The 19,038-nt window shown below is 38.6% G+C and overlaps 1 protein-coding gene across 1 annotated transcript; it reads right to left on the bottom strand.

Moving 5' to 3' along the window:
- Window positions 1-4,682: 4,682 nt before the first annotated feature.
- LOC134668353 (organic cation transporter protein-like) lies at window positions 4,683-13,708 on the bottom strand. Its single transcript, XM_063525833.1, has 7 exons — window positions 13,281-13,708; window positions 9,440-9,674; window positions 8,784-9,039; window positions 7,901-8,223; window positions 7,458-7,758; window positions 6,420-6,601; window positions 4,683-4,857 (listed from the first exon to the last, which is right to left on the bottom strand). The coding sequence occupies exons 1-7, from the start codon at window positions 13,706-13,708 to the stop codon at window positions 4,693-4,695; spliced, it is 1,890 nt and encodes a 629-aa protein (XP_063381903.1). The 3' UTR covers window positions 4,683-4,692.
- Between the last annotated feature and the right edge of the window lie 5,330 nt (window positions 13,709-19,038).

The raw sequence follows: 19,038 nt of genomic DNA, 5'->3' as shown, positions 1-19,038 counted from the left end.
CGCTCGACATGTCTGGCAACATCGCGCGACACGTGTCGCCAGTGTGCATAATGGTATAACATTCCATTTCTAACCTGCACTACCAGTACTGAACGCGTCGCTGTCATTGTCAATTTCCATAGTAAAATGAACAGTAGTGCAGCTGTCGTTGGAAATGGACTGTCACCTTAAAGAGACCACAGAATATAGCGTCTTTTGAGCGTCGACGTCTAGTCAGCGCTGTGGAAAATGCATGGCGTCGCTGCACAGTCGCGTCAAGCAACAGTCGTACAGTTGCATGGTATATATAATAATATACTCCGACTGGTACTCTCTTCCCGTCTTTTCGTGGTCACGTGACTGACACAAGCCTACGTCATCATTGCGACAGCGCTATATGATAATATGCAATAGCGCTATACCGGGTGTGGCCTGTAATATGAGCAAAAAATGTAGGCTGTACTCCTCATACTGATCAACATTTGTTCAGCGACTTTTGAAAATAAGTTGTACTCTGATTTTGAATACACTTTAAAGGTTATTCAAAGATGCAATGTATTGCGAATTTTGTTATGTTTAAGGCTTGACAAGCAACGTCAATCACAATGATATGGCGTGGCGATGGCGTCCATTGAAGATAATATTTATTTTGTATGAAAAATAGGGAGTCTAAATATTTCATAATTTTTAAAAGTTGTTGAACAAAAGTGTCACCGTTTGAGGAGTACAATCTATGTTTTAATTATTTGCTCATGTTACAGGCCACACCCGGTATATAGCGGCCAAGTTATTGTGACGTAGGCTTATGTCACTCTGGGAAGAGAAGACCATGTTTTATTAGACTATGTACGTTGTCTAGACGCCGATGAGAGACGCTGTGACATAGAATAGTCACATACTTATATTATAGGTAGCTCAAATTGGCCACGAAATACTTAGCCTATGTTGCTCTCGAGTTTCGTTATGATTCTTATTTTTTTATTACTTTGTATATTATTGTATATAGAGTGTCATAATTAATATTTTTACTAAGTTGTTAAAAAATAACGCATTTATACTCCTATATTTTCATTCCTTCATCATAATAAATAAATAATGTTTATTATCTACAAAGATACGCCAGAATAAGAAAGAGCGATATATGACATTAAAAATAATTTAAATATACGAGATCAAAGCTGTGCCTCCAGTGTAAAAGGGTTAAACTCGAGTTTGTCCAAATTACAAATTTTGCCAGTACGAGGTTTATTACATGAAACTACATCTTTTGTGCTGACACCCACGGCCCTACGACTTCTAATTGCTGAGATATCGATTGTGCAAAAGGGTTTAAGTTTCCCAAAAATCTTAACCATTATGTTCAAAACGATTTATTTTTATATAATCTCGTTTAAAAAATTGGTACTTAAGAATCGTGTTACGAACAATAGTTAAAGTAAAGTTTAATCTTAATGAATAAACTACATTTCAAGAAACATTCGGTGTAAAGAAATCAAAATTCACTTAGATCTATTTCAACTACCGAGTCTAGTTCGTGAATGACGGTAAAACTTAAGTTTTTTTATTATTCACAAACATTTTTTAAGACGTCATGATGTGTAAAGGGGTATAAATAATTTACTTTGACCGTTTTTCACCATCTAGTTTCGCTAAATTGAGTTAATGATTATGGTTAATGTTCACTTAGATTCCTTTCCATATAATTTTTTTTTGTTGGTCAATGTTGTGCAAAACGGTGGAAGTCAAATATCAAAAAGAAAGTCCTTTAGAAGAAAAGACATCTAAAAGGCTGATTATGAAATAATTGTGCAACAAAAACAAAAAATAAAAAAACAAAGATGGGGAAGTAAGACAAACAAGTACAACTGCCCTGTTGTCAGTACAACACCACTACAGTACAACAGTACAACATTACTCTGTTCAGTAACCATTCACAATTTCAACAGAGTAATTAAATATATTAAGTCATTCTTTAATTACAATAATATTATTCTCTTTGGTTTGTTTTTTGTACCATCAATCTAAAAAAAATGCAATATTTAGTTCCCAAAATGGTTTCTTTACACAACACAAAAGTTCAAAAAGATTTTAGCAACACTAGAGAAAGTGCAGCTTAACCTTTTCACACATTCATTATTTTTGTGAAAAGGGATATAGGTTGTTTTTGAAAGCCAATATTTCCGTTACTTTCACATAAGTCAGGTTAATTTAAATGACAAGTTATAATTCATGACTTAAACTATCTAAACTAAAAACAAAAACCTAATTTTTTTAGAAACAATGCAGAGAAAACACGGTTTGAAACGTTTTTCGGCCATACTGAAAAATTACATTTTTTGAGTTTAACCCTTTTACACTGGAGGCACAGAAAGTAACTTTTATCTTCTCATGCACGTAAATTTCTGTTTAAGTCGCGTGTAAGCGACAAAAAGTTGCTTTTTATGCTCTAGTGCATAAAATAAAATCATTTTTAGGGTTCCGTACCCAAAGGGTAAAACGGGACCCCATTACTAAGACTTCGCTGTCCGTCCGTCCGTCCGTCCGTCCGTCTGTCACCAGGCTGTATCTCACGAACCGTGATAGCTAGACAGTTGAAATTTTCACAGATGATGTATTTCTGTTGCCGCTATGACAACAAATACTAAAAACAGAATAAAATAAAGATTTAAATGGGGCTCCCATACAACAAACGTGATTTTTGACCAAAGTTAAGCAACGTCGGGAGGGGTCAGTACTTGGATGGGTGACCGTTTTTTTGCTCTTTTTTTGTTTTTTTTTTGCATTATATAGTTACGGAACCCTTCGTGCGCGAGTCCGACTCGCACTTGCCCGGTTTTTTACGACCCTTATTTTAACTAGCAATAAAGAACCGGGCAATACTTGCCTGCCACTGTTGCAACCGGCGGCCGGTGCGCCTGCGCCTCCCCACGAGCCATCGGGCCCGGGTACCTAGTTACCTACTCATATCCTTTAGCCTTGTATAAATACCATGGTATAATAATATACTCCGCATGGTACTCTCTTCCCGTATTTTCGTGGTCGTGTGACTGACACAAGCCTACGTCATTATGCGACAGCGCTAATATATATAGCGGCCATGTTATGTGACGTAGGCTTGTGTCACTCTGGGAAGAGAAGGCCATGTTGTATTAGACTATGATGAATACGGTAAAATACCTTTGCATTTTTGATATTTCTGTATAAGTACTTTCCTCGCAATCGAAGTGAAAAGCAGAGTATATACCCCAGGCATTTTATCCTCGACCTATATCGCTTACCAACGCTCGGGCCTAAATTGCTTCGGATAAAATGCGTTACTTTATGCACTGCATCAACAACTATGCATTAACAAATCACGAGATTTATGAACTCTTTCTAATTCTGCCCAACATCACTGTTGTCATCATTATCGTCATGCCAAAAGTATTGTTACCCATATAGCTATAGCTAAGTAAATATTGCTATACAAACCCTGTGTATAGTTGTATACAAACTGTAAATATAGATTATCGTTGAATATTTAATAAATTGATTATGCAAAACTACGTTACATGTTTTTTAGTATCCAATGTACAATTTACGAGTAACTACTTTTATTATTAATGTACTGCCTACGAAGCAGGAGGTTCCGGGTTCAAATCCTAGTAAGGGCATTAATTTGTGTTTATCACAGATATTTGTTCCTGGGTAATTGATGTTTTCTATGTAAAGTATTTATCTATATCTATCTATTATTTAAATCTTCGAATAAATAGTACCCACAAAATAAAAACCTTATTGGGGTTACTGTGGGGTTATCAATTTGTGTAAGATTATCCTACAACATTATTATTTATAATGTTACAAAAATTGTCTTAATGAAAATCCATAGAATGCACACTATGGAATTCCGAATACTTACACTAATGATTAAAAGATAAAAGTGCGTAGTGTTATCTAAATGATTATGTAAATAATTGATCGATTGTGAATTGAGATAACTATACTTTTTTATGTAACTATGGAAACGGATTAAATAGTACTTTTTGCACTGTGACTGACTGAATTGGCATAATATAACACTTTCGTGCTTTCCATGATCATACGATGGTTAAGGATTATGCACTACATCTGAACTGGACCCCTATTCGACAAGCGACGTTTGACGTATCGTGTTGATTCCCGTTGATGTGGGAAAAATCATAAGTTCTCGAATACGTACAATGTCTAAATTTGACATTAACAATTAGAGTTGTAACAGTTTAGAGTTGAGTTTTGGTTGTACCAAATGATATTATCCACCGTTGATGGAATCAACACTCAGTATGCTTATTGCATTGATTTTTTTATCAACTGTTGATTTGACGTGGATGCGAAATCTGACAGTTGTACATGTCAAATTTGGCCCCTGCTCATAGAGCTACTAGTTCATTTTTAGATAAGGCCTAGTTAAATTAAAAACTTTCAGTAAATCTTCTTCTTCTTCCTCGCGTTATCTCGGCATTTTGCCACGGCTCATGGGAGCCTGGGGTCCGCTCGTGACAACTAATCCCAAGAATTGACGTAGGCACTAGTTCATAAGGAAGCGACTGCCATAGATGACCTTCCAACCCAGAGGGGAAACTAAGCCTTTCAAAAAAACTACAAACTTTCAGAAAATAAGTAATATGTTTTTTTCGTAATAAATACATTATTATTATAAAGTTAGAGCTATAAGTCTTAGTGTAGAGAGAATCAGCTGGTCTGCTTGACCTTGGGCGCCTGTCCTAGGGCCTCGGCCTCCGCCAGGGTGTCGGGCATCTTCGTGCCCAGGGTCTCGGGCTGCGTGAGCACAAGCAGCCCCGAGATCACGCCCATGGTCCCGAACATCAGGGATGGGATGCCCTCCCAGTACTCCATCTGTAGAAGGTTCACATTTTTATAATAAAATAAAATAAGGTCGTGCGGCAAGAATCCACGAAATTGACGCTATCCGACAAGAGCACAATGCGGCGGCCGCCATTTTTAACTTGAAAAGTGAATACTGGCCGACTTTCGGCTGCCGCATTTCGCGAAAATTTTAAATACCTAGTATTGCCATGTAAAATAAAAAAAAATGCATTTTAGATTAGATTAAAAGCCGATCTAGATAAGAACAGAGGAGATATTGAAAAAATTATTACTTTGATAAATTAAAGATATCTAGTAAAATAACTGCCAATGCCAAACATACCTTTATACCTACTTAACTCCAATGTACCTAAGTATTCGTTTGGCTTGTTTGTCATTTATTCAGTTGGCTGCTATATCGGTATTGAATTGTCATTATTACTGTAGATATTAACTATAAAAGACCAAACTTGGAAACCTGGATTAAAGTTCTATTCCTACTGGCTATGCCCAGAACCATAATTCTAATAGTATTGTCTACCAAGTTGTTGTTTATGAACGACTACTTTTTAGTTCAGAACATGCTAGACAGCTAATTTTGATCTCATGATTTTTCATACATTGGCTAGAGTCTGTGCGGAAAGAGAAATGTCCTGGAATTCATATTATATCATCGTTTAATTGCAATATTAAATGAAAAATTTAAAATTGCTTTTGCCTTGGCAAGTCGTGATTCGTGGGCGGCTAGAGGCTATAACTTTACGGCACAGACTAAGAACATTTCCAGTGTCAAATCCACAGGTCTAAAATGTACAAGATTGCTTATCAAACACCAAAAGTGCGATAATCAAGCAAAACTTACCAGAGCCGGCGTGAGCAGCGCCGTGATTGAACCAACGCGACCAATCATAGACGAGAACGCTAGTAGCGTGTGACGGAACTGCGTAGGATAGAGCTCCGACGTGAACAGGTAAAGCAACGTGAACACCACGGAGATACCGAACTTACCAGAGCTGGCGTGAGCGGGGCCGTGATCGAACCAACGCGACCAATCATAGACGAGAACGCTAGTAGCGTGTGACGGAACTGCGTAGGATAGAGCTCCGACGTGAACAGGTACAGCAACGTGAACACCACGGAGATACCGAACTTACCAGAGCCGGCGTGAGCGGGGCCGTGATCGAACCAACGCGACCGATCATAGACGAGAATGCCAGGAGTGTGTGACGGAACTGCGTAGGATACAGCTCCGACGTGAACAGGTACAGCGACGTGAACACCACGGAGATACCGAACTTACCAGAGCCGGCGTGAGCGGGGCCGTGATCGAACCAACGCGACCAATCATAGACGAGAACGCGAGGAGCGTGTGACGGAACTGCGTAGGATAGAGCTCCGACGTGAACAGGTACAGCGACGTGAACACCACGGAGATACCGAACTTACCAGAGCCGGCGTGAGCGGGGCCGTGATCGAACCAACGCGACCAATCATAGACGAGAACGCGAGGAGCGTGTGACGTAACTGCGTAGGATACAGCTTCGACGTGAACAGGTACAGCAACGTGAACACCACGGAAATACCGAACTTACCAGAGCCGGCGTGAGCGGGGCCGTGATCGAACCAACGCGACCAATCATAGACGAGAACGCTAGTAGCGTGTGACGGAACTGCGTAGGATAGAGCTCCGACGTGAACAGGTACAGCGACGTGAACACCACGGAGATACCGAACTTGCCCACCAGGAAGAGGACCAGGCTGAAGGTCGCTAGTTCTGAAAGCATAATCAACTGTTAATGAAGTTATAACGTCTATTTTATACTTAAGTAAGTCATAAATAATTGTTTACTATACAGAAAACTCTTTTTTTTCGAACCCGTTACATTGTTGCTAATTGTAACAATTCAATTTCATTATTTTGACATCATTGATAACTAAATTTCAACAAAGACATTGTTTTTAACATAAATTATCAGTTTATTAGATGGAACTCGTGAAATTTTATCTGATAGCTCGATCACATTGTTGTTAGCGATAATGAAGATTAAATGATAATGGATTATATTATTTATATGTTAAGATAGATATAAATGCTACATGAAATACATATAAAAGTTTACCTACATTTTTTTACACGACTGCCCAAAAAAACCGACCAAGTGCGAGTCGGACTCGCGTTTCTAGGGTTCCGTATATAAGTCCGACTCAAGCTTGACTGCACATTTCTAATAGGTTTTCCTGTCATCTATAGGTAAAGAACTATTTTGAAGAAAAAAATTAGACCCGGAGATAAAGGGGGGGGGGGAATTGTTATTTATTAGCTATTTTCTTAAATAACTTCGAACCTGTGTATTTTAAAATTATAAAAAAAACATGTCCATCTTTGGGCTGAGAAAATAGGCTATGACAGACGGACAGACGCACGAGTGATCCTATAAGGGTTCAGTTTTTTCTTTTTGAGGCACGGAACCCTAAAAGTACCTCATTCATTCTCTCTAATCGAATGCAATCTTCTTTAGATTTTTTTTCCTATAAACTTCGACGCCACAGGCAGACAAACAAATAAATAAGTAAAACCACGTAAACACGATACGATAGACGGTAGTATCACGGAGTAAAAAAAAACCTACCATTATTGTCAATGAAAGCGAAGATAATATTGCAAGCGGCAGCCACAAAGAAACCGCAACTGAGAGTAATCTTCCTTCCAACGCGATTCAACACCAACACAGCAGTGTAGTAGCCAGGGATCTCGATGGCGCAGACGAGGATGTAGTTGAGGTACATATTGCCGGCGAGACCCGTGGAGTTGATGGACAGACCGTAGTAGACGAAGGTGGTCGTGATCCACCAGATGGGAGTAGTAAAGACCCGTCGAAGGAGAATACGGGACTTGACGATCGTCTTGAGGAGACCATCGGAGCTATCGGTCTGAGGAAAAAATTGTCAGTTAGATAAAAGAAAAGACAGGTATAGTTGGAATTTTTATGATTCCGAAACCGTACCGTACGGTTGGAAATTCCGTGACCGTACACACTAAATTTATATGAATAAAAAAAAACAAATGAAGTACCTGATTTTCAGCTACAGGCGCGGGCGTCAACAGCGCCTGCATAGACTTCTCACTAATCTCCTTCCTGTTAACCTTTGAGACCCTTTCTAGAACCTCTTTAGCTTCCACAAACTTCTCTTTAGCGAGCAGCCACCTCACGCTCTCTCTCAGCACCCAGTAGTAGGCGATGATGATGAAGCAGGGGATGTGGAGGATCATGATCATGTACCGCCAGGGCTGGACCAGCCAGGCTATGCTGCCAAGGATGACCTGGCCGACGGCAAACATCGAGGAGCAGGTGGCACTTGTTATTACTCGGTATTTGGGGCCCACCAGTTCAGCAGCTACAAAATACAATAGTGGATGATAATAAGATGCGATGAAATTATTTTAGGCATAGGTAAATAGTAAGGCCATACAGATAATTAGCTACTGTACCCGAATTTAATTTAAAACTTCTTCTGTAAATCAGATCTGTTACAAATTCTACAAATTAGATTAGAGAAGACTTAACATTCGTAACTAAAGAATCTACTAATCGAGAAGACTTATTAATAAACCCAAATTTCCAAAGTTTATTTTGTTTTGTCACCTAGTTCCTATAGCTACCTTCAGTTTCCATCATCAAAACAGCTCTAATGAGCTGCAGAAGTGGTTTTAATTTAGCTTCCAGGATTAGACCTTCGAAAGTTAATTCTTGTTAGAAGAAGAACGCATAGTCTTTTTTGTCGCTGATGACCATCAAATGTACTGTTAAATCCGTGTAAGAAAAAAGACAAACTTTCAGAGAATACTTTGGAGACTCAGCCCTGTTGAAATTTAAAAAAATATAGAATACACGGGCTGTTACCTAGCTTATGTACTTATTAAAAAGTAAGTTTGGAACTATAAGTAAAAATCTTACCAAAGATATAAGAAGAACTGAATGTGCCAGCACCAAGAGTCGTCTGCAGCAGTTGAAAGGCGAGGTACATGGGGTAGTTGACAGAGAAGGCTCTGATAAGACCGAACAGGGCCAGGTTAAACACGCTGATGACGAGGGCCACACGTCTGCCGTACTTGTCGGACACGAAACCGGTGATGGGAAGGACTAGAAGAGTACCCACGCTGCTGAGGGTGCCGGCCAGTGCTCGTAGCCATTCGTTGCAGCCCAGGTCAAACTGGAAAAGTAACGCTTAAATAGAGTTAGGTAAGGTACATACAAAACTAAATTGACCTGAAGATTTATTTAGAACATTAACCTATATCATGATATTCATGATTATGTAGATTTGATAATTGCAATAAAGAGTTCATATAAAAAGCAATAGCCATTGAGAAAACCCCAAGAGTTTTACGTGCTTCAGTCGATATAAATTCTTGTCAAAGCCGTTCCCACACAGAGTCGTCCGCTAGCCGGCACGGTACACGGAGCGGGTTATCAAAAAACAGTATGAGCAATACTGACTGGCACGGGGTGCAGGATTTTATTTATAATGGCACCCGCGTGCGTGCACCCGCGAGCTAGCAGACGCCAATATACCTACTTAAATAATCTGTAAGCATATCATACCAACTTACATCATACACAACTGAGTTAGTTCTATCGTACACAAAACCATCGCATTCCTGAGTAGCAGCTTGGTTAAAGATATTAGCGGGGCAAGATTGCGGAGTGCCACTTCCACTTAAGGGTACGTAGCGCTCGCAACTCTGAGGGTTTCCGTTGCTGTCAGCTGGTACTGCGTTGAGGATCCAATCTGGCCTGTACTCGTGTGCTGCGCCAGGGACTTCGCCGCATTCTGGGATCACGCATCTGTAGGTATAATTGGATTGGATGAGTAGTGTACCCTCCCCCTTATATATTAAATAAATAAATATCCCCTTAATAATTACTCCTAAATTTTGGCCTCGTAATCGTCTAGTAAACAGTTAGGACCCCTCGAAGTGGACCGCGGAAACCTAGATCCTTTAATGAGTAATGCTTATTTTGGACTCTGTTTTATTTTATTATTACCTAGTTCATAAAATAGAGATTTTATTACTGAGATTTTTTTTATTATGTTATTGAAGAAAATTTTCAGGAATATTTTATTAAGTTATTGTCGCAGCATATTCAACGTGTTCTAAGGTAAAATATAAATGGTATTGCTAAAAATATTAGAATGGTATGGTAATGCAGTATATAAAATATTAAGAAAGTTATATATTCTTGATAAAATGAGTTTAAAAATTTTGTTGGTAAAAACCTGCCACACCTATTAAGCCTCCGGGATAACATATAAGTAGCATTCCTGGGATAAGCCCGTTTACACCCTAACTTTTCAAGATTATAATTAACTACCAGCTTCTTGCGAAGATGCTACTCATACGCTCGATGCAGGATTGGAGGCTCTTAGTCCAGTCAACAAGGTTAGTCGGAACACCTACCCTAACTTGTTAGCCAGACGGGCTTTTACCAACACTTCGGAACTTATGCATATCTAGATGACTATGAAGAGAAGTGCCAAATATTCATCAGTCATCAAAATTAATCTTTTTTACATTCAAAAGCTAAGGGATATTAATCCCATTTCCATTCCCCAAACTAAAATATAAGCTGCATTTCTGGTCTCTTATTAGTATAAACGAAGTACTAAATTTACTATGAAACTGAAAACGAATTACGAATATCAAAATGAGTATTATTTCACTCAAAGTATCCTTTGGTTTACTCTTGCCTGCCAAAGGTCCCCTAAAACAGCTATTCTTTGATATTCCATCTCAGAATAGACTGCATTTCAGCAATTCAATTTGATATTTTAGAATTTGTTTTATAAATACCTTGGAAACCTGATTATGTTACTCAGTACTTCATCTCTACTCCAGACGACCAGAATTTTAATAGATAAAATTAGAATAAGATAGAGAATACCCTTTACCCAGATAAATTATAAATTCATTAGCAGTAACAGTTAACTCCGCATAATTTTATAATAAAGAAACCATATTCGAAGGTTTTAAACGAGGAAAAATATCAACCGTTTCAATCTTAGGCCCTAAATCTCTAAAGAAACCATAATTCCCTAGTAATAGTGTGCGATTCTACCCTATTAACCCTATCCTCTGTCCCTACTCTAGTATAACCAAAGCACAGTTCGTACTTACCATCGACCCTGGTACTTTGGAATATACACAAGTGTGTCCCTATTAGATATAAGCTAAGCATTCGGCGAGTGACTCCGAGATTGCAACCTATCAACTCGAGTTATTGCCCCCCTCCATGGCGTTTTGCACAAAGGCAGGGATGCAACATGGATAGGGCAGGTCCCTATTATGTATATAATTGGTATAAATAAATATATTTAAAATACAAAGCCTTCGAATACTGTAGATTTCAAGCAAGCCCAGGTTACCCCGGATGACGCGCACGTGACGTCCTTGCTATTCCTCTACAGTTGGACATCGAAAAGCTAGGGAGGGAGACGTTTTAAGTCTGCTATGTTGATAAAAAGCAGACCCCAAGACAACCCTCATCTTGGAACAAGTTAGACCTCCTTCCATCCGCTGTTTGTCACCGTTAGGATAGCAGATGAAAGGCTAGACTAAACTGTATGTCTAGGCACTGATTTGGTTTTGAATCAAATGAGAAAATAAAAATTAGGAGTTTTCAGATTTAGAACAAGTAAACACTTTCCAAACAACTACATTTCTATTGAAAATCTCCTATAGAAAACTATTAGTAAAATGGGCACACTCTAACCAAAGATGCTTAAGTTTCAACAAAACGGAAACATATTTCCGCCATGCCAAAACAAAGACACAATTCCGAGTGCTACTCTATGAGATTTGGGACTTGCGTCTTAATCTCGATAAAGCCCAGCGACTCAGAAAAAATTGGACAGAGTATCCCCACCCCTCACCAATAATCTCCGCGTACTATACAAAAACCAAAGTCAGTTGTCGGTCCGGACGCTAGTAAAAGACTCACTCGCGTCCTTCCCCATCAATCCTTTTATACTTTTACCCATGTCGTCACTGAAGACATCCCATTGTTCTCGGACATTCCATCTGTCGTCAGTGAAGACAAAATTGACCTTGGCGAGCGCAACCCATTGACCTCAGACATTCCTTTTGTCGTCAGTGAAGACAAAATTGACCTTGGCGAGTGCAACCCATTGTCCCCAGACATTCCATTTGTCGTCAGTGAAGACAAACCATCGTCCCATATTATACCCACTTACTTTACCGAAACATAAGTCTTACATACTTTACTTAAAGCTTATTTTTGGTTGGATAATTTAATAAAGCCGTTTAATGCCGATTCTTGACATGCTTCGCATGTAGTCCCTATGCCTTATACTTTAAGGTTTACTCTTGATTAACCATGATGACCTTAATCTGAGCCATCTGTGAATCTCTTACCCAACTACTTAAACCTTATGTCCTACATGTTAAGATCCATATTCTAATAATAAAATGCTGATGAGGGTAGTTTTAAATCGTATTTACATACGCGCATGCACTACCAAAGTACGTTTGAGTTAACATTTTTCCCTTTATGATTCCAAATATTGCGGTCATACTAAAGTATTTCATGTTTACCTTTATAATAATGTTTTTTAAACATATATAAGAAAATAATTATTTAATTATTGAAACCTTTTATCTACCTCACTCTTTTTGAATTTTGCGGTTTAAAACAATACCTAAATGGCTCCTCGCCCATACCTGTCAAAGTCAACGTAAACAACCTTTCTTACTGTCAAATGTTTTCGTAAACAAATCCTTGTCGTTATTTTGTTTTTACTAAGTCAATTAGCAATTAATCTAATTGTGGATACATGTGATAAAGATTAGACTATGAAATCAAGTGCTTCGAGTTACCATTTTTAGAAATTTCAATGAAAATCAGGAACGTAAACGCACGACCGGCAAGGAAGCTCCCGGAAGCTTTCCTTCACCGCTAAAATGTAAGTTTTATATTGATAAATGAGCTTAATATTACGTAATAGGCATATGGCCAGTCACATCAGGTATGTAAAGATAATAATTTAAACTTGGTTCAGCATTAAGTTCAGAGCCAGATTCATTTATTGTCCACGTGTAACAGCTGCAGAGAAAACGTATCCCGCCTGCATAGAATTTTATATGCAAAGGAGCTAAGCTAATAGCATAGCTGACTGTACCTACATCCAGATGACAAAAGACATAAAAAAAAGTCCAATAGCTCAGATTAATAAGAACTTGCACCCAGGAACAAAAAATGGTAATCCTCATCACATATAAATACGGTTATGTCCAAATCTACATTTTAACCAGGACAACCAGCTTAAAAGACAGCAAAGCAAGGTTGTCAAAATTAAATATCCAATTTTTGTCAGACACTTTACACTTATGTATAGGTATAGCTTAAGCTTAGGTATAGCTTAATAATAGTTACCTGTGTGGTACTGCAGCGGCCGAGAAAATATACTCGCTCATGAACGCAGACATGATGATTGGGACGGAGACAAGCAGAAGATTGTACAGCTGGAACCTTCCGAACTGCCCCAATTCGTTGACCAACACCCAATCCAGGTCTATAACTGGAGGGTCAGGGCGACTGGGCCTGCCGGAATCAGGTCCATCTGGATGTTTGAAGTCTAGCCCTGGAACGGCTATCGGGGGGCCAGGGAAGCCTGGGTTGCCTGGACCTGGCGGGCCTCCAGGACCTGGTGGGCCTCCAGGACCTGGTGGGCCTTTAGGACCTTTGTGAGGCCCTGGGCCATTCGATGGCCCTTCTGGACTCCCATCGCCCAGTCTTCCTGGACCTTCACTATTAGGTCCTGGACCAGGATTAGGGCCATCTTCAACGGTCACTCCATCCATGGCTGAACGGTACGCCCGCACCAGCGGACTTTACTACAATGGCGGTAAGCCCGCCGACCCAATAAGAGATAATAAATGTTATCGGCATTTCGGATTTGGTGACGTGGAGGATAACGCTGGAGTTTTGCTATACTAGTTGTTTGACCACTGTTTGTAGATTATGATATTTAATAACTTGTATAAGAGATTAATAAATTAAAGCAAACAACACGATACGGAGATGAAAACACGGAAAAATTAACCTGACGATGAATGCCTTTCGAAACTTGTCGCGTTAAATATGATTTCAATGTGAGTAATGCCGTTCTGTGTTTTTTAAAAACAGACTGCGTTCTCAATTTATTTGTATGCTTTATTGATAATTATTAATCCGTTTACAAACTGCGAATGCGACAAAAGAAGAATGGTGCAATAATTTCTATCAGTTGCAGTTCGTTAACCGTAGGAAAATTCCTGTCTTATCATTGCTGTGATGATTTAAAGGAATATAACTTGTGAAATGGAAGATAATGATGAAATAGGGATTTATACTATGTACTTATGTATGATTCAATATTTCAGAATTTGAGATGATGGCATAATTTGATGTTTACTAACCAGGGGCCTAATTTACCAAGCTGACACTTGACACCTGACACTGACAATTTCCTGTAGGTACTTACCTACATCTCTGGGTACAAAAGTACCGTGGTACCCTTAGCATTATTAGTTTTTTTTTCTATACAATAAGTACCTAATCTCGCCTCTCGCATTTCATGCATACCTAAAGTAATGTAATTTAAGTGTATGTGTAATGTAAAATCAAAACAAACAAACATATACATACCAAATGTTTATATTGAAATGTCCGCACGTGCTTTATCAACAATGTTATTTACCTAAATTATGTGTAAACACTTTGTTTCCAGTGTCATATGGTCTATTTTACCGTAACAAGTAACTAGGGCGAGAATCAACCTATGGGCGATTTGATAATTAAGTGATTAAGATATTTTTTTACAATAATCGATATTAGGATAATATATATTATCATATTATGCGAGTATATACGTAATAAGGTCGTCAGTAATGATAAATAATAATTATAATTAATTATAGTACCTCTAGCTATATTGTTAAATTTGAATTCAATTTATTCTTTATTCAAGTATTAGGCCTGGCAACAAGCCCTTTTGAATAGTCTTACAAATTAATAATGTTCTTAATGAAGGTATATTATCTTAAACTGCCAGAGCAACTTATTGATATTACAATTGGGCGCCTCCCAAGGGCACCAAATTTTGATAGGTATCCTTTAATAATTTATACCGGGTGTGGCCTGTAATATGAGCAAAAAATTAAACTGTAGGCTGTACTCCTCATACTGACCATTATTTGTTCAGCGACTTTTAAAAATAACTTGTGGTTTGATTTTTAATACACTTTAAAGTTTATTCTAAGACGCAATGTATTGCGAATTTTGTTATGTTTAAGGCGTGACAAGCAACGTCAATCACAATGATATGGCGCGGCGATGGCGTCCATTGAAGATGATATTTATTTTGTATGAAAAATAGGGAGTCTAAATACTTCATTATTTTTAAAAGTTGTTGAACAAAAGTGTCACCGTTTGAGTAGTACAATCTATGTTTTAATTATTTGCTCGAGTTATAGGCCACACCCGGTAGAATAAGTAAAATGGGAAATTTGGGAACGAAAGGAAACCTTAAAGGAAACCACCATTGATTTTATTAACTAGAACATATTGAATTCTTATTGAATTGTTATTTGTTACACAGATGTCAACAAAAGATCACAATTTATCGACAAAAACTTTTGAGTGCCGCGTATTTTATGCCCGCGGTTTCGTCTGGTTGGAATTCGTTTCAGCGTTAGAGCAGGCGTGTCTCACTCCGCGATTTCGTCGCTTACAGGTAGCTAAAAGTACATCCGTTCCACCCAATTTTGGGGTTTGCCATAAGCCGCGTGTGGCGCTGTCGCCACCTAGCGGCCATATCTGTGCTGATCGTAACAGACGCGTTTTGTTAGAGAGTGAGTCTTCTGTAGGTACATAGTACTATTATTTATTATGTTGTTAGAGTCTATTGCCTGAATAAAAGCTAATGGCAATAATTTTGAGCATAATATGCTAATTCCTTACGCCAACTAACAGGCAATTCGTTAATTTTCTCATTTCCACCCCCCTTTTCGTCCTTTTTAAAAATGACTTCAACATAAAAACTATTCTATGCCCTGCCCCGGGAATTAAAACTATCTCTATGCCAAATTTAAACTAAAAATCCATTCAGCAGTTTAAGCCTTTATAAGGCAGAGGGAATATATTTCCCACCTGATTTTGAACTTTATTTCAAAGCGATAGAGTTCAATTTTGCATAATTCCTGACACCCTTAAGCCCGATTTAGACGATGCGAGAACTCGCCTGCGATTTTTATACCATTGCGGGTTTTGATTGGTCGGTTGAATTGGATGGAATCCACAGGCCGCAATGTAACTAAAATCGCATGCGAGTTCGCGCGCCGTCTAAATCAGCCCTTATGCCTTATAAAGGGTTACCTGAAGAGGTAACAGACAGGCAGACGGACACACTTTCGCATTTATAATATTGGTATGGAAGTATGGATATGGTTATGGACAGGATAGCTTTTTTTAAAATAAGGTAGAAATGCATCGTTTCAAGTATTCTTGGAACAAAATGCAGCACGTGCAAGTTCATTGCTCGAATTAACACGTGCTTTGGAGTTTTGCCCAAAACCTAAAGGAACGTATATTGTTCAGACTATACAAAGAAACGAAAGGTTTACAAATTTCCTACTTTATTACAACGTGTTTAGGGTTCAAATTGGCAAGGGATACTTGGTGGATGAAAACACGATGGCAGAAAGGTTGAACTAAAAATACCTGACTAATAAATTCTGGTCTTTTTTGCACGCTTTTGAACCATAAGGTAGCATGAGGTATTACACTAAAATTATAAAATAAAAACTTTTTTGATTACAACGCCATCTGTTTTAGTAGTTTAAAATCGCTTGGCTCTGTCAGTCAGTAAGAGAAAATACATGCGAGTAATCCAGGAGGTTAACATGTTACCACAACCATCTCAAAGGTGGCGACACGATGGCGAAAAACTATGTTGGCAACAAAATTAAATACAGGTGATTTATCCTAAAATCGTGACAAAAAAGATTACAATAATGCGTATGATTCCTCAAAATCATATATATTTTGAGGAACGCATTATTGTAATTTTACTTACTTACCTAAAATATGTTCAGTATTAACCTAACCTAATAATCATTTCTAATAAGGCAACGCATAATTAGATAGGATTAACAAATCTGCTCACCTAATTTCACGAAAAATGGTTGAAATGCGACCTGTAGACGAGAATACCCGGACATACGAAAGATAATTTGTCTAAGCTGAAATGGAGACCTTCGTTTTTACTCGGTCCTTCGCTCCAAATTGTCAACGAACAAATATCAGCGAAACAAATGAAATATTAAAGGTTCTAAAAAATAACGTGCTTAGGATGTCCGTTCGCTTGACATAAAAATCCTAAAAAAGAAACAAGGGTCGAAGCGTCAACGGTGGCACTTCAAAAAACATGAAAAACTCAGCACTTCCTAACGCATGGGCGATAACAGGCGTTTTGTTATCCCTTTATGGACGACATTTTATTCTACGGACGAAAACATGGACTCAATCGTACGGAACTAGAAACGGCACTTCTTCTTTCATCGTCATCACTGGCCTTTCCGTCTACTAGTATTGCAGGCGATTTATGCCTTGCTGTTTAGACAACGGGTTTGGTGACTGGAGGCCGATGCGTGAGCGGCACGACCTCCCACATTTTTGGCAGAGAAAGCTCTTGCCACTTGAGGTTCCAGTCCCGGTTTGCTCTCTGCGACACCTTCTGCTATAGCAGAAGGTGTCTTCTTCTTTACAGTGACAATAATATGAGATACGGCTTTCATATTGACTGCTGTCACAGTCTTCGAGCCAGCAACACCGGCTTCCGACACGTCGGAAGGGAGAATCCCAAGCCTTATCGTACAAATCGTTCTTACATTTTTTGCGAGGAAAACGTGCAAATATCCGCACTTCTCACTCACTACATATTACAAAATTTAAATTATAAGTAATGACGACACAAGTACATAGACAATGACAAACGTCAAAGACAAATCCTGCACACCTCGATCTCTTTTTGTGTACGGATGGTTCATAACACGCTAGTTGTGTGCAGGCCCATTTGGGCATGTGTTTCGGCAGAGGATAAATAGTGCGAATACCGACTCCCTTCCCGCGGTGTTAAGGTGGCCACTGACGAGCCTTCCAACAGTCCAAATAGCGTGGCTGCAATCCAAAATCGGTCCGTGACTGTCAAAAACGCACAATGTTTAATATTAGGATGCCGTCCATTTGGATGAATCCATTGTAACGGCATCCATTTGGAGGGCTCGTCAGTGGCCTGCTTTTACTCAAAGGTCACTGTGGTAAGGTACGAAATGGTATAGCTTGCTCAATGGCACTTCCAGTTTTGGATGCTAAATGAATCCATGTTAGAATGCGTATAAAATTGGCATTAAGCCGACGGTCAATCGTAAAGAGCTAAATCGTATTCATTTGAACAACGGCTATCAGATGCAACACTTCACTGCAAAAACACCCTTATCCAGTAATAATAAGGCTCGTTTCTGTACAAAAATTGTGTTGGAAAGGACTTTGCGAAAGTAAACTAAATATTTGGCAAGGTTAGACAGTAAAATTCTATGGTCATGTATTGCAGAGGTGTTTGGTATTGGCGGATTTGATTGTAGGTATATTTGGACTAGGTATGTTATTTTTACTTTTTATTTGGATATAGGCCTAAAATTTGTTCAAATTTATACGCATCTATTGTTTGGGCAATTCTTGTTTATTTATTTATTTGTATGTACCTATATATATTTCGGGGATCTCGGAACTCAAACGATTTCGATGAAATATTGCTAGGGGATTTTTGGGGGCAATAAATCGATCTAGCTAGGTTTTATCGCTGTGAAAACGCGCATTTTTGAGTTTTTATAATATGTTTTTCGACCAAAGCTCGGTCTTACCAATTTTATACGCACCTCACTGTCAATTGTTTATTGTTAAATTATCGTAACGTGATTCACCAACATGAGGCGAAACAATATGCTCCATGAAACTAGCTCGTAAAGGCTCTTTATTCTTTAAAGACTGATGAGAAAGTTCCATTTTATCCACAAGAGTGTCACGTGACTTTTCGTAGCGTCCAATTTTAGTGTAGAGTTTGGTCGGGAAGAGAGTCTTGGGATGTATTGGG

Source organism: Cydia fagiglandana, chromosome 10 (assembly GCF_963556715.1).
Source record: "Cydia fagiglandana chromosome 10, ilCydFagi1.1, whole genome shotgun sequence".
NCBI classification, from domain to species: Eukaryota; Metazoa; Arthropoda; class Insecta; order Lepidoptera; family Tortricidae; genus Cydia; species Cydia fagiglandana.
Note: the sequence above shows the minus strand (reverse complement) of the source record. Positions and strands in the feature narration are given on the sequence as shown.